Consider the following 17,244-nt stretch of genomic DNA (forward strand, 5'->3'; position numbering starts at 1 on the left):
AGTGATAAATTTCAGCACTGGGCAAATTAAATATCAAGAAGACTAGACAAGTAAGTAGCTGGAAGAAATCTTCCACAATATGCAGAGAAGTGAACAAAAAGATCTCTATAAAAGCTGCACCAAGCTAAGTGGAAGAGAAGAACAGGAGTTAGAACACAAACTCAAAAGGACTGGCCATAGAGCAACAGTGTCGGAGGGAAACATAGGGCCAGGTAACCGATTGGGATTCAGGGGTTTTTCATAATGGGGTCAAAGTCTAGAATGGGAAAGTGAGGATAACGTCAATACTGTGTAGTGTTGGATTATACTTCTTCTTGTGACATATGGTCTGAGAACACAGGGGAAAACATTTGTAAAAACAAATAAATATTAAGTGACTGTTAGACAGCCGGCTAGAGAAAGGGCTACCCTTTAAGCAAATAAGCATCTGGGACTCTAAGGCAAACAAGTCCTGGAAATAAGCCAAAGTAGAAAGTACAAGGGTATGAATAAATTACACTCCTGAACCATTTTCCTCAACAGAGACTATAACTGCAAAGAGTTCTGTATGAAGCCCCTAATCTGTTTTTTTCTTAAATGTATCAACACCGTTTTCATTCCAGTAAGTTCAAGAGATGATCAGCCCTATAGAATTTTATTGCTTTCCAAATGAGTCTCTTTCATAGGCACTTACTAACAATTTTACTTGAATAAATGTACAGCTCCTTTTAGCATGTTGATTTTTATCGGTTCACTATTTTAATGTTTCAGAGCAGAAGGAAAAAAGATATTTTGTCTAAATAATCCTGGCATTTTGATTCGTATGCACAGATGGTTAGCAAATTTTGTAGTAGCCAAATCAGTTTTAGTGTTGCTGACAAAAATCTTAAAATCTCACTTGTGAGTGAAGAAATTGATAAACTGATCACAAAACTCATTCCACTCTAGTGGAATGACCTAAGCAGTCGTATAACTATTATTTTTGTATGAATACACTTCAGCTTTATAAATCCCTTCTGCACATATAAACTGCAACTATGATACCAGCTCACACATATTGTGTAATTGCTGTTAAATAGGGTTTTGTCTGGTGCAAATTGAATACGTTAAGATCTATAGTCTGTTATCTTGTTTAATCCTACTTTAAAAATAGAACTCCTACAGATGCTAGAGGCATATTAACAGTGTGGGTTTCTTAACTCATGGGATTAAAGTGATATTTTGCTACACATCTAACAATTCCTCTATTTATTACTCCTCAAATCAGCTGTGCTGTATCAGACAAGGAGATTTAGAGTTCCTGGTATTTCTGTTAAGATTCCACATTCCACATGTGAGGAACTGTAACCCTTTATGTACATAAAATGAAAGTCACTTCAAGGTACAGAAAATTTGTGCTGGCTGCACCGCGAAGGTAATACCTGGTCACCTATTCCCCACTACCTGCCCACCAATTTTCATGCTGTCTAGGCTGAATGAGATAATGAGGATTTAGGAGCCACTCTGCAATGTATGGAAACCGCAGTGTTTCCACGTAGAGTTTAGGATTCCAGTCAACTGGAGGTTACATAGTCAAATGAGGTCTCCTAATACAGAACCCAAAAGTTAATTTGAGGAAAGAGATTGATGCATTCTTTCATATCTTGATCCGAAAATAATTGTGTGAAGTTTCTCTGAAGTCTGGGTGTCACCTGCCTGCACTCAATGTTGAAGGTGGAACTCCTTGGACAGTTAATGAGGTACAACATGCTATAAACCACTCTTGGAGAAGAGTGAAATGAAAGGAAATTTCCATGGAGTGCTCGAGCAGCACATTCAGAGGAAAAAAAAAAATTAATTTCTCAGGCAAGAGACTCCAATTTTAAAATTTATGTTAAAATTGAAATCTGTAGAAAGGAGTCCTAATTTGATGTGAAGGCAAGTGCAAAATTCCAGCTGGAGAGAAAAAGTTTAATTGGAAAATCACATAGCCATTCCTAGCAATGACTCCTAATAATTATGTTTATACAGCTTCCCTGAATAAGTGGTCCAAGACTAGGTCTGGAGACATTACATTATCTTTGTTTAGCTTGTGCTTCTCTCAAGAGCCTTTGTCTGAGCCTTCCATCCTCTTTAATTTCTCCTATCTGGTTACTTACCCAAAAGTATTTGTGCTAGATGTAGTCAAAACTCTTACTGCTACTGTTTGCTTTGTAATTCAGACCTTAATATCTATGGTAAAGTTCACACTTCATAGACCACATTGAGGAAGCGTATTAACCTTCACTTCTTGTAGAAGAGAGCAATAAATTGTGGGTTTATGGCTTTTTTGTTGCTCGCAGTGTTTGGATATTTGCTGTTAGCAGAAGCAGATGGAAGAAGTCTTCAGAGGATAGTCAGCACTGGAATGGTTTTGTGGTGAGAATTTACCAGCTGTAGTGAGAATTGCTGTTATTACCACTGAGTTGCTGCTGACCTTCCAAGCATAACCAAAGGGTTACAAAAGGCAAGGACTCGCACAGAAGCTTGCATCAGGACTGCTCAGATCAGCTGATCATAACAAATCAAGGAAGCTAAACAAAGAGCAGGAAAGGAACACAGAAAATTAGGAGGAAAAAAAAAAAAAAGAAAAGAAAAGGACTGGCAAAACCACAAGTTTACTATGTGAGCTGACTTGGAGAGCAAGAATGCTGGGAAAAAATCAGATCTGGAGAAGCAGTGAAGTGCCTTTGTGTTCCTCCCCAATTTCACAGCGTTTGAATGATCATTTCTATTCATAGAACCTTTCCTGTACTTATACAAGTGTTTCTCAGCTGCTTTCAGATTATAAAGCAGGCACTCTGTTGTTTTATGTACCACTGAAATGTGTTTATCTGGAGATTAAATAGACAACTTCATGTATTTCATGACCTTGGTGGAGAGAAACAAAGCAATGAACTCACCCCTCACAAGAAAGATAAATGTAGAAGTCTGCTGCCTACCGCTATGCAGTGTATCCAGCTCTAATTATGTGATAAGTGGATGGACTCAGTGTTAAACATATTTTGCAAAAGTTCTTGAACAAAGTGCTTACACTGGTTATGCAGATAGCTTGCTGAATGCCACATGAATACAAATCATTATGCACACAGTATGAATCTGGATGCGTACAGGAAACACTGGTCTTCCAAACCCTGTTTTTTGCTGAACGGTCCTCTATTTCAGTCAACGCACAGAATAAGCATATTTGCTTTTCTTTCTCTCTCTAAAATTATTCTATTCTTGCAATGCTATAGCAGAGTATGTGTTTTTAAGGTCATTGGTAATTCAGTCCCGAGTGGTGCTGAACATTTGTCATCACATGAGAAACCTCAAACTAGCTAATTTTGTTAAGAACTGACACACAACACTGAAGAAGAAGAAAAAAAATAACAAAAAGGTGATTTCATTATCCAGATAGCCAGATTGTTTAAGTAAGTCTTCCAGATGTCCTTAGTTTGGTACCACCACAACACAACCCAGAAATATTAACAAACATTCTTCTTGATCACAGGCATTTTTCTAAGTTATTTCAAAGTGGTTAAGCTTAGAAGATAGCTAGACATTTGGGATCCTGGTTGCACTGAGAGTCAAAGCAACCTACGCTCCTAAAACCAGCTTTTTAAACTCCAGTGGGAATGAGATGTCCTTACACCTATTTTTTAAAGTCAAATAAGCTCTTCTTTTTTATCTTTGACATCTAAAATTATTGCCGGGGGGGGGGGGGGGGTGTCTAAATGCCTACGTTATTTAGATACTTAGATTCCTAAACTGCTTATGTGATTTTGAAAACCTGTTCTGCAGCTCATGACAACTAAGAAAACTCTGAATGCCTTGGACTTTAACACAACTGAGAGTAGTGACCAATTATTAACTGTGAAGAAGTGGTAGAGTTAATAGAACTTTACTGAAAATGTCAAATATTGTGTCATTTTTGCAGTGAGAACAGAATGCTCACAGCCTTCATTCAGAAATTAAAATATTCGTCACTATTTAGATGCTTGTTTCCTTTCACATGGATTTAATAAAAAGCTTTTCATTTGACTGATACTCTCTAAACTAAAATAGATACTTTGCAAATGGATTCTAGCAGAAACACATATACATCTACATCTTTGCCTCAGCTTAAACATGAAAGAACACAACTCAGTTATGGGACAACTTGATCTCTTCTGTTTTCACCAAAACTGCTAGGTTAATATTTGTGGGAAAAAACATGAGTATCACAGGTTTAACACTGGAGTTATTTGTTTCGAGAAATAGACAATATATCCTGAGTTGCAAAGTTGTCTTCTTCATGCATGGTCCTGATTATACAAGAATAAAAAAGATATTAAGGGCATCATCTGTCCTCCATATCTATGAGGATAACAGAAGATGTAATGATTTTAAGTTCTAGCAAAGGAATTTCAGATCAGGCTATGCAGAAATTTTCATTGTTAAGATTTGTTCAGGAACAGACTGAGGAGCCTTTTGATTTTCGATCTCTGAATGTTTTAAGAACAGGTGAGACAGATATTTTAAAAGGATGACATAGGAATAGCAATCCTGCCTTGATCCCGTTTCCTCTATTTTCCATGACCAGAGAAATTATCTCTGAATTCTGCCTTTCGCATGTGAAAAATATACCAGGTAATGTCTTTCATTTGTTTTCAAGGAGGCTTTTGGGCACCTGGAACTTCAGATATGTCAAGTGTGTTAGTGAACTGCTACCAGAGTATGAAGTGGAAGTAAAGCTGGGTGAAAAGGTCAGTGCAAATGTTTACCTAGCGTAGGGGTTTCTGAAGGGTAAGATATGCTTCGGGAGCCTTGCTAGCTGTATTTACAGCTCTAGAAAAAACATGGATGTCCAAAGAGCTCATCTCTGGTGATCTCTAGCCATCATGAAGCTGTATCTTTATGCCAAAGTTTACTAACAGCTGTAGAGGCTTTGTCCTGCTCTGTTGAGTTTCTGCACGAATTCTGCTTTCTCTGCATGTAAATTGTCTCACAGTCCAAGAATGGGAGCCAAATGGAAATTCCAATATGCATTTTGTTCATGTGATTTTGCTACAATGGTTTTATCCATTCCAGAAAACTATTTCTCGTGACAAAGCAGTACTGGAGACAGTTTGCTCCAATTTGAGCAGGCTGCTACAATTTAAGACTGGTTCCCATAATATTTAGGCTGTAGTACAGCTCTATTTCTTAACTATTAGCCTGGCAACGGCTTCTTCTCATCTGTCCAGATCTGCTTATCGCTGCTCAAGTACCTCAGCTCAGTCGTCTGGCCTTCCAACATCCAGCGTGAGAGAATGGTACTTGAAATGAGAAAAAGCCAACTCGGCTTGTTCTCACCAGCTTGCTGAGCTGCTTGCTGGCAGCTCCCACTGGTCTTTTGCCTCTGTTCAGTCTGATTTACACACTGACTTCCCTCCCAACAGGAACATGAAAGAGGGCTGGTACCCTGGCCGTGCTCCTGAACTGCATTAGTCAAAGGACAGCACTCTTTTGCTCGGTTTTGCGCACAACTATGGTCCTCACTAGTGATTTCTCCAAATCAGATATAAGGGTCTAGAGGAAGGAGTTGCGGGGGAACTCATCTACCATTAACAGAATTGTTAGTGTCCAAAGGTAGGGTCCAGCTCACTGGCAAGACGCACTGAGAAAGGAATAAGATTAATTAGGAGCCCCAAAGGGCAACATTTTCCCTGTAAGACAAGATAAGAAGGACTGGGGTTGACTTTCAGATCACAGAAAAAGGGGAGGTGAGATTTGTTGCTGTTTTTAAATGTGCAGACTGAATGGACAGATCTAGTCTCTGTTGGTAAGGTATGTCTAGCACGGAAAATAACAATATCACATCTAAGAGAGAAATTTTTGTAAAAGAAGTATGGAAAAGAGGGCCAGGAGGAACCTTAAAAGTGCTTTTAGCTCAGTATTTGGTCCTCAATATGATTTAGCCAATACCAAGAATCAAGACAGGGACTCTCAAAGCTACAAGCGTGTTTCTCAAAAGCCTGAGCTGAAAAATAAATCTCTCCAGATGGTGCTCTGAAAGTCTCATATCCTCTTTGAACCACGAGCAGACGGAGATACATATTGTACTCCAGGGGCTGTTTTACCCCAGTGGGTAGCACAACTGAATCAGAAGACAGTGCTGGAAGTCATCATAAATCATGGTGACAAGCAACCTATTCACTTACAGGTCTCTATAGGAATTGATGAATCATTTATTAAAGCACACATTAGTCATTTATTACTCTTTTATAAACCGTTTTTCAGTAGGTATTCAAAATGTGAGCAAATCATATTTTTCACTTAGGACTCACAGCACTAGTATATCTCAAATTTCACTGTGGTGATGTTTTGTCAAATTACACAAACTTTATTCTGTTCACAGGAGGCAAGCTTTTTTATTTAACTTGAAAATTCATTTCCAGGAACATATATTCAAAAAATCTAAACTAGGAAAAATATTTTCCCAAATCTTACTCTCCCTGATGTGACAGAATTCTTTCTATTTTACATTGCTTTGTCCCAGAAATGGATGAAATTGAAGGTGAGGATGGAAGTGGCAGAAAGAGGAATCGTCTCAAGAACGAGACTGTTCCCTGGCCAAATGAAGTCTTTTTCTTATGTGCAAGTGCGAGCACTCTGACAAGTCCCACTACTTTTCAAGTGTATGACTAGGGATGTGCTGCTGTCCCAAATCTGTGGTGAAGGACAGATGTGAGAACTAGGTGGACTGTAGAAAAATCATCCCCTTAAGTGACATCACTGCATTCTTCTCTCAAGTGCCTGACACCATTTACTAAGGAAAGACAATATATCCGATATTAAGGAAAAATAATATCTTACTAAAGAACAGCAATGAAAGCTTCTTCCTTGGGAACAGATACTTTAAAAAATCAGGGCAGAAGCCAGAAGAGGGAGGCAAATATACTGAGTGGAAACCCATTTTTGAGCATATACTCCACGTTCAGGAATGGCATAAGACCAGAAGTAGGATTTGGTGGACAATATTTTTGGAGGAGGAAGAATAGACAGGAAGGGGTCAAATACCTATCACTGTCATGTTGAAACAATGTTTTTTCCTCCACTGGGTCTTAGGGAAGATCTGGGCAGAACCATGCCTACAGGAACAGATAGAAGTATTTGCCAGCTTGTGGCTTCCAGCAGATGCAACATTGCTAATTTTTCATCACACTTCAACCACAGTGACATTAACTATAGACTAAAATTACTGTTTTGCAGGCATACAACACTGCAGCAGTCTGTCACCAATTGTTCAAGTGACACAAGAAAATAATTCTCATTTTTCTTAATGTGCTAGGTATAAAAACAATACTCAGTACCATTAGCATTCACTCAGTCTAACTCATTCCCACACAGTTTGAATATCCTGCAGGACACAAACCAGGTATCAGATTTTCCAGAATGATCAATTCCAGCTCCTTGCTTTGCTTCATTTCTTACTTTCACGTAAGTAATCCCTCGCTGCTGAACAAAATTTGAGCCTAAGGCCTTAACTTGCTCAAAAGGAAATGCCAAATTGCTCTTTGTGATACAAAATACATGCTGTATTCAGTAATAATTCACAAAATTAATTTAAAAATTCTTTCATATTATAGAAATAGGGTTGTAAATTTTAAAGAGAGGCCACTAACTTTACAAGTATCTCTATTTTCATTCTCTATAATTTAAATCCGGCACAATATCCCAGCCATTGTGACCTTTTAAAAGGTAGACCTTGTTACCTCACCTAGGATTTTTGGAGGATCTCTTAAAACATTGCTCTTTTAGGCATTAAAGATGAAATTATTTAAACCCCTGGAGGGAACAGGGTACTGTTTGCACGTCTGAAGGGATTTTTGCACTGCTCGGAGCCTGTTATGAACAGTAAGGGTAAGTATATATGTGAAATAGAACAAGGCAGATATTTTGGAGGTGTGTAGAGAGATGGGGCAGTAACAAAATAATTAACTGGGCTGAATTCCACAAAGCAGTGTCTCATACATTAACCCATCAAAGTACCTGACACATACTTATAACCTCAAGGGCTTAAACTATTCCTCTGAAGTTAATGGAAGTGCTGTGTTGGATCACAGCCAGGTTGCTCAGCTTCTTCTGTGATTATGCCCTGACACACCATCAATGATTTTTTCCCTGAGCACAAAGGCCACAACTGCATCAGAATGGCATGGGTGTGGTAAGCAGGGGAAAAAAATAACAGGTGGAAGAACAGATTCACTACCTCTTCCAGCAAGATCTACATAAGCCCAGTAGAGCCTACTGCAAAACTGTGTACAGCAACAAAAGAGCATTTAGACCTTTCTGAAAATATCAAATAAAGCCTGTTAATGAGCATTTTGAATAGGTGTGTAAGGACCTGACCTCAAAGGAATAAATATAGAGTAAATAGGAGAACACAGAAGTGTATCATTGCTTAGGGGTAGATCCATAAACTTGTTTCTGAAGGAAAAAAAAGGAAGAGATTGGTCAAGTGTCAAAAGATAAAACTCATCTTCAATGGACAGAGACATCCTCACGCATGGCTAAGATTGCCTTGAGCTGAGGAATCAAAGAAATATCTGTTAACACATGTAAGACTTCTTGGAAACAGAAATACATAGAAATATAAAAATTTTCCACTTTGGAGAAAGCTATGAAAAAATCATTAAACTTCTGTCTCGGCATTAATATTACTGAAATCATATACAACTTTATTAATATATATATATATAAAATGATGCATTCTACATTCTACAAAACACCATTTAGTGCTATCCTGGTTTTGGCTGGGATAGAGTTAATTGTCTTCCTAGTCCCTCGTATAATCCTGTGTTTTGTATTTAGTATGAGAAGAATGTTGTTAACGCACTGATGTTTTAGTTGTTGCTAAGCAGTGCTTATCCCAAGTCAAGGATTTTTCAGTTTCCCATGCTCTGCCAGCAAGGAGATGCGCAAGAAGCTGGGAGGGGACACAGCCAGGACAACCAACCCGACCTAGCCAAAGGGATATTCCATACCATAGGACATCATGCTCAGTATATAAACCGGGAGGAGCTGGCCAGGAGCCCTGGGATGGCTGCTCAGGGACCGACTGGGCATCAGTCAGTGGGTACAGTGGGTGGTGAGCAATTGCGTTGTGCATCACTTGTCTTTTCTTGGGTTTTATTTCTCTCTTTTTTTTTTTTGTTACCTTCCTTTTTATTACAATTTTTATTATTATTTTAGTTTAGTTTAGTTATTAAACTGTTCTTATCTCAACCCACAAGTTTTACTTTTTTTTTTTTCCGATTCTCCTGCCCATCCTACTGGGGGTGGGGCGGAAGGAGTGAGTGAGTGAGCGGCTGCGTGGTGCTTAGTTGCTGTCTGAGGTTAAACCATGACAAGTGCACAGTCTGGGGTACCCAGTGTTGTACTTATACAGCATCCAGACTTTTGAACAAATCCAGCTCTCACAAATTCATTGGCTTTTACTGTGTCAGATCAGGAACGAATTTGGCCCCTGTGGTTATAGATGAAGAGAACGTGTTGAAAAGTTGGCTTAACTGAGCTACATCAACAACATACAACAAATAAAGGCAGAGCTATTTTAGGTAGAAATTATACTGTCAGAAGAAAACATAGGCCAGTAAATAAGCGTTTGTTTTATAAAAGGGAAAAACGCATTGAAAAAAGTATCTTTAAAGAGAAGGAAGGTAGCTGGGAAAACATGTCAATAGCATAAGAACCTAATCCTAAAGCAGCCAATCTCAAAGAAAATAAAAGATGTACTCTGAAATCAAACCTTCAGGTTTACTGAATTTGAGCTTTCTACTTCAAAAGTTATCTTGTAGAATATGTCTCTTTCTTTCAAGTCCTACTCCAATCAATAGTATTGCAGCATGTGGTATGTGACTGGTATTTAAATACAATAACTAAGTAGTTTAAGCAGTAAGCCAAATAAAGTGGCATTAGCTCTATTAATAGCCACTCTCCCTCCTCTTACACTACTTATTTTTAATAAAGCATATGTTTCTAAAGGGGCCTGACACCATATGTCTAAAGACTGATTTTTCCTGCCTTATTCATGGAATAAGAATATCACTTAGCAAGGCAGAGAGAAGATTTCTGAGGTCATTAACTTCTCTAAATAGCGAAAGGTTCAAAACCATGTCACAATGTATTATAAAAAGAGAGATGTCTCTACGGGAAAATTTGTATGTCATATAAAGTAGAAGAAAAACCTGCAAGACCAGCCTTTTCAACAAAAGCTACATAATGTTGTCTCTTCACACCTGCTATTTTATTTCTATACTGAAACCACCAGACTTCCAAGGGTACAGAGTACCTTTCACTATCACTGACTGAACTGAATTTATAAACATTTCTGAATTTCCACACAAATAGAGACTGTCTAACAGTACATTTGGGGCTAAGCAGGCACCCAAGTTTTTTTAACATGCTTGCCTAAATTACCAAACCATTAAGTCAAACAGGACATATAATTATAGAAAGATTTTTTTTTTTTTTAAAAAGAAAGCTCAAAGTTTGGAAATTCAAGTAGGTAGGACTCTGAATGACATGAATTGCTATCAGTATTGATTAATACAATCACTTCCTATTTCTAAATACACTGACTTGTCCTTTTACATTGTTATGTTCCAGAGGGCTAAAAAAATACAATATTTTAAATATATTTCAACTATTGATTGTCGGGAAACAGCTTTCCGAGTATTAAAAGCCTGATCTAACAGGTAATTCTAAGGGAATTAATAGTTTGATCAAAGCCACTTAGTTATCACCTATGTACGTGAAAGGTTTGGAACGGGCTCTCCATGGTAATTTTTAGGTGACTGAAATGCTCTTGCCAAAGCATTTCACTTACGTAATTATAGCTATTGCCACTGATTAGTGAAAAATAATATTCCTGTTAGCAAAATTGCCATTGTTTCTTATTCTTCTTCGGTTTTCTTTAAAAAAACCACCTCCATCCTTTTTCAATCTGGTTATCCAGTTTGCATTTATAAAAGAAATAATTATTCAAGTAAAATTGCAGTAATTTGTTTCAAAATAATCTGTTGTCAAATTGTTAAAATTAGGCCAGAAAAAAAAAAATTAAAAAAGGTAAAAACATACCTTAAGGAGAAACCCAAGACTTTTATAGCAATAGGCTTTCCTTTTCTTCTTCTAAAGTTACCTTAAAATCAGCATCCCTCATGCTTACTTCGCATCTTTTGGGAATATTCCTTAAACTCTGCAGAGCCTCAGGAAACTTTTACAGCAAAATGCAAACTAGCTGTTATTAGGTAAAACTTTTGACACTCTCTAATTGTCTCCAGACACCAGTGGCAAAAATAAAAAAAAATTAAAAAAAAAAAAAAAAAATCAGACTAATAATAAACGTGGGGGGGAAGGGAGCGGTGTGAGAAGGGCAGGAAATTTGGTAGATGCTTTGCCTGAAACCAGAAACTTTGCTGTAGCACTGTTGCACTCTCCTGCAGGCAGTGAATATCTTTTGGTTTGGGTTGGGGATTTTTTGACTTTTCAGCCTTCTTCAGGGGAATTCAACTTGCAGGGAAAAAAAAACTTTCCTTGCAAATTCCACCTGCAGGTTAAATTTAAAGCTTTTAGGACTAGAGCTTTCATTACAGAACTCTCAAGCCAGGACAAAACACGTTGCTTTCATCCATGTTCCTGACCATCAAAAACCCTAAGCTAGAACACAGGCAAGAGGGAATTCTCTATTTTCCCCCATAGGAGCAAAAGGAGAAAGTTACCCCTAGCAAACTTATTTTACAGGTTTTCATCCTGCTAGCCAACCTCTGAATGATATCTCTTGACATAAATGTTTACCTTGTGGATGCATTTTGTTTTGGAAATGATGCATACAAATTTATTAACATACAAGAAGAAAAGAGCAGCTCCAGGAAAGTCTGTCACATTAAGCTAAAAAAAATGCCTTTAAGTATTTTCTTCCATTAAGGAACATTTTTATATTTAGAAACAAGCTAATTACAATTACGTGTACCATTTTGTAGAAGACAGATGGCAAACTCTTACCTCCTTCTTGGTAAATTCTGGTGGATGGTCATTTTTGTCATCAATAAGAATAGTGGCAGTTGCTGTGCCAGTTAGTCCCACATCAAGACCACCCATATCTTTAGCTTCTATAACTAGCTCGTATTTTGGGGTTTCCATAGTCTGAAAAAAATAATAGAAAAGGAAAGGTTTAAAAAAAAAAAAAGACAACAGATTACATACTACTTTTAATTCACATTAAAATAGTAAATTTAAAAAAAATCTAAACCTTAATTTGGCCTAATATAACATAGCATAGAAACAGATCTGTTATCAGTGTTTTACCAAAACAGAAGCACAGCTTTCTATAAGCTTCAGCTGCTACAATGGAAACCTCATTTGGAATACAAGTGAATATTGGTAAACAGTACATAATCTACCCTGTTATTTAAGGAGATTAGGAAAGAGGAAAGAAATTAAAATATACCTGCTCTTTAAGAGTAAGCTCTCACTTCAGTGCACCAATATTTAGCAGCTTGCTTCATCAGTGTTATGATGGGTACATAATTAAATACTAATGTCACAATCTACATATAAATTCACTTTATTTTATTAAATCACATTCATTCTGTGTATTAGCATTTAGAAAGGTAATCTAAGTTTGCTTCACTGTAAGAAACAAGAAAGCAGTTTCTAAAATGGGCAACGAATGCCAGTTATCGCACAAAGCAAATGTGTATAGTAACATTAATGATTTACCTCTATAATGTCCGATTCCTGTGTCATGATTACTTACCTGCCTGCCTACCTATTGTAGAACCAGACAGCATAGGTCCATAGCAAAACCTACCCTTAATTTCCCTCCCCCGAAAGACAGTCATAACTTGGAAAAAAAATCATGGCCACCGTTCTGCAGTGGGAATATGACAGCATTTCTAATTCACCTCTCTTGCATCAGGCATGAAAGCACATCTGTTTGCAAGCTGGACAACAGGGTAGTAACAGGTCCCATCAAAGGCAGCTATTATCAGCATCAGAACCTGCTCCCATGGAATTTGTAGAGAATTTTGACATGGATTTCACTGGAGACAAGACCGGGCACCTAATTAAAATGAGTATTTTCCCCATTTGTATGGCTGCCTTATATGGAACCATCTGCCCGAAGACCATATGTGCTGCATCATCAATGGAGGACACAGATGGGAAAGTGCTGCAGTCACCTTTAAAACTATATGGTAAGAATATCACGTGTGCTCAGGAATGTTTTTTCAAACCTTCCTTGAAAAGTAAGTCTGGATCTCAGGGGCAAAGTGACATAAAGATGCCTGAAAAGGTGGCTAGTGGGCTTTTTTAACCTCAGACCAGCTCTATCAGCCAACTGTGATTACAAGAATGAAGGCTACACATCTTTGACATCACTCATCCTATGTCCTTTATCTAACACTTTTCCAGAGAATTAACATGGAGGGAGACAACTGGTGTTATACAACTTCATATAGCAACACAGTGATCTCTGTTTACCACCCACGCACTGCCTTATAAAGCAGAATCAAGGAAGCTGAGTAGGGCTTATTCCATAGCAGAGAACATAGAATCATAGAATGGTTTGGGTTGGAAGGGACCTTGAAAGGTCATCTAGTCCAACCCCCCTGCCACGAGCAGGGACATCTCCAACCAGATCGGGTTGCTCAGAGCTCCGTCCAACCTGACGGTGAATGTTTCCAGGGATGCGGCACCTACCACCTCTCTGGGCAACCTGCTCCAGTGGTTCACCACCCTCATGGTAAAAAATTTCTTCCTTACATCTAGTCTGAATCTCCCCTCTTTTAATTTAAAACCATTAGCCCTTGTCCTATCAAAACACGCTCTATTAAAAGTTAATCTTAAGCCCCCTTTAAGTATTGAAAGGCTGCAATAAGGTCTTCCCCGGAGCTTTCTCTTCTTCAGGCTGAATAACCCCAACTCCCTCAGCTTTTCCTTATAGGAGAGGTGTTGCATCCCTTTGACCATTTTTGTGGCCCTCCTCTGGACCTGCCCCAACAGGTCCATGTCTTTCCTGTACTGGGGACCCCAGAAGTGGATGCAGTACTCCAGAGGTGGAGTAGAGGGGGAGAATCTCCTCCCTCGACCTGCTGGTCACGCTTCTTTTGATACAGCCCAGGATACAATTGGTTTTCTGGGCTGCGAGCACACATTGCCGGCTCACGTCCAGTTTTTCATCCACCAGTACCCCCAAGTCCTTCTCTGCAGGCCTGCTCCCAATCCATTCATGCCCCGGCCTGTATCTCGCCATGTAAAATTTTAAATGACTTATTTCTCATCTCTAGCTTAGCAAAGCAACCTCTCGGGTCACACAATCTTCTATGTCGCTAAGTGATTTGAAAGCGTTTACTATACAGTGCATTTTTGCATTATGCATTTTCCTGGGTACATCACAACACCTTTCTTGGAGCATGTGCAAGAAGGAGATCCCAATTCCTTAGTACTTAGATCTTGAAGCATTTTTAGGCCATGAGAGAAGCAACCATATCAGTTGCTCATCAGAAGCAATATATTTGCATGCAAAATCAATGAGTCAAGCCAGAAGATATATTTAGTTCTAAAAACATATGGACTACCAGAAAATCAGATGCCACTGCCACACAGGGAATCCTAAGAAATGTATTTCCTTCAGTCTTACAACATTATTTCATGAAATTCATCTCAGAAGGCAGCAAACCAAGAACAGTATTTCGATTTATAACATCATATAAATATACGCAAAGAAATATTACTGACATGTCTCCAACAAAAATTCAGATTACAGAGTGGAACAAAATTCACAGTTTTCATATACTTACTTTTTTAAAATTTATTCGATGTATTCAAACCTGAATGCACCTTCTCTCCCCTCCCTTAGATGCAACTTTTTCATTATTTTGATTAGGAAGTTGTTATTCTTGTATGGAAAACTTGCAAAGCCATTTATCACTTCATGTTTATAAGCCTCTTTGCTCAGAAAGAGGCCCATTTTTACTTACAAATTGGCCTTTTTTCCTTTGAAAACTGTCCCATTTTCTATTGAAAGCAAGCCCATTTATGCTAGAAATTGTGTCTACTGCAGCAGAAATTTCTGTGACAAGAGTCCAATGTTTAAGCTCGCAACGGAATGTGAAAACATTGAATTTTGAGTAGTATTTCATATCATTATGAATACTTCACACTTTCCTGCTATGCAGCACTTTCTACATCTAGTTCTGTCACCAAATATTTGCTTTGTTAGAGAAAGCAACTCCTAACAGATCCAAACCCGAGAGCAGAGGCATGTTCCCATCAGATGCTCTCTTTACACTAGGAGATTGCACGTAAAGAACTTTTTAGCATTTCTCATACTTCTAGCCCAGTTAATTCAGGCACTAGCAGCAATTATTTGCATCTGTGGGATTTATCACACCACCGTAAATCCTGAGACACGGGAGTGGGGATCTGTGGCCGGAGCGTGGGTCCCTGTGCTCTTCCTAAGCCCGTTCCTCAGCTGACGAGGCTGGGGACATCCCCCAGGAATTGCCAGTGCCAGCTGACATGGCAATTCCTCATCTTTTCCCTCTTCGCCGGGCTCAGACCTTTTACCCCAGTGCAGTCTCTCCCTGCGCTTGCTCCCATCTTGTGAGAAATGGGTGTTCCTGGAGGAGGGCAGTGAAGGAGAAAAGCAGCCTTTCTTCACCTTCTCCATCCCTGCTACACCTCGCAGGTTAGGGATAAATGCGGCCCCCACTCTTGGTAGCATTTTGGGACCCCACAGTTGCTCAGACTGGTGTCCCACTGTGACATTGCCCGTCACGAAACCCAGGACCCCCGCTTCTGGAAGCGGTGACCTAGCCCCTGAAGCATACTCTCGCAAAACCAATCCAATTAATACCGTTTGGATAGCGAGCTGCTAGCAATATAAATATGCAATGACTCTCAACAAAGTGGATCTACAGCTAAAAAGGATAATAGATGATTTTAATAAATGAACATTAAGTCGCTGTTTGTGCGGCTTATTATTTATCAACTGTGACTTTGTGGAGTGTAACACTGTTGAGAGGGTTTGTATAATTACAGCAGGAGAACCATTCCTTTCCCCATAAATTTTCACTCCAGTCATTTAGCCACGGCAGGGGTGACACTGGCAAATTGTTTGGTTTGCCAAGGAGGTGAGCTGTGTCTTGAGTGTTTTTCTTTGAAGGTCCACCCACTGCCATTCTCACCAGTGTTAACATTCCTATCAGATTTCACTCCCCTGCCGCCTCGACATAACTGGTTCAGCACTAGTGAGCAACGAGAGGCCAGAACGGCACTTTTTCAGATTTCAGATTCCTGACAAAGCCAGCAGGATCTAATCACAACAGAGGGAAATAAAACAGTTTGGTGTAGATACACACAGGTGGAACAAACCAAGTGATTACTTTTAGGAGGTGCTGAATGAAACCAGATAATGATGGTTTTCTGCTGAGTTTTAATCTTTTAATATTTCCTACAGTTACAATAAAAAACTATCAGTGACTTAAGAGAAGCAAGCCATGGCTAGTATTTCACATCACCAGCAGTAACTGTCCAAGTCTTGGCATAAGCTATCACTTGCAGGCTGTAAGGCATTCACGTGCCGTTTAAATTCAGCTGGGATTGACAGCATCCTCAGTACAGTAGGACTCAAAATGTAAGATGGAACCAAGTGGAACTACTTGCATGATTACAAGAAAGGTTTAGAAGCCTTAGGTGGACATGTTCGAGAATATCAGTGGTCAAGTCCTGAATTTCCAGTTATGTACATGGACTCTCAGAGCCTTGCTATTGCTAGAACAACAACAAATCCCCTCTCTGAAACTTCAGATGCCCAAAGCTTTTAGAAGTGTGACCAATGTGTCTCCCCTTGTTTATTTATCTGGTAAGGAAGTGCAATCACTCAGGAAGCTGAGGTTTTCGCCGCGGCCTGGCTTTTTTTTCCATCTATCTTTAGGCATCCAAATTAAGTGTCTGCTCTTCGGAGCATCACTGCCGTGAAGTCAAAGGACAGAAGCCATTTCTGTATTTGTCTGCACTGATGATCTCAAGAGCTCAGTGCTCCTTAGTGCACATACCTTGGTGCATGACTAAAGCTGGTTGAAGATCTTAATGACTTGATAAAGATTGCAAAAAGTAGCACCAAAGTGAGGAACAGAAATCCCATTCTGGCACTGTATTAAAGAAGTGTATCCAAGCAGCGAATGATTAATTGTTTATCTAGATTCAATGGCCCTGGTAACTTTACCTTTGGTTGTG

The 17,244-nt window shown here is 39.0% G+C and overlaps 1 protein-coding gene across 2 annotated transcripts in view; it reads right to left on the minus strand.

Moving 5' to 3' along the window:
- Positions 1-17,244, minus strand: part of CDH13 (cadherin 13) — a 517,159-nt gene that overhangs the window by 86,220 nt on the left and 413,695 nt on the right. For both annotated transcript variants that reach the window (XM_030026184.2, XM_030026183.2), the window contains exon 8: positions 12,007-12,147. In XM_030026184.2, the coding sequence (XP_029882044.1) occupies positions 12,007-12,147 (141 nt within the window). The remainder of the gene's footprint in view (positions 1-12,006; positions 12,148-17,244) is intronic.

This window comes from Aquila chrysaetos, chromosome 9 (genome assembly GCF_900496995.4).
Source record: "Aquila chrysaetos chrysaetos chromosome 9, bAquChr1.4, whole genome shotgun sequence".
Lineage (NCBI taxonomy): Eukaryota > Metazoa > Chordata > Aves > Accipitriformes > Accipitridae > Aquila > Aquila chrysaetos.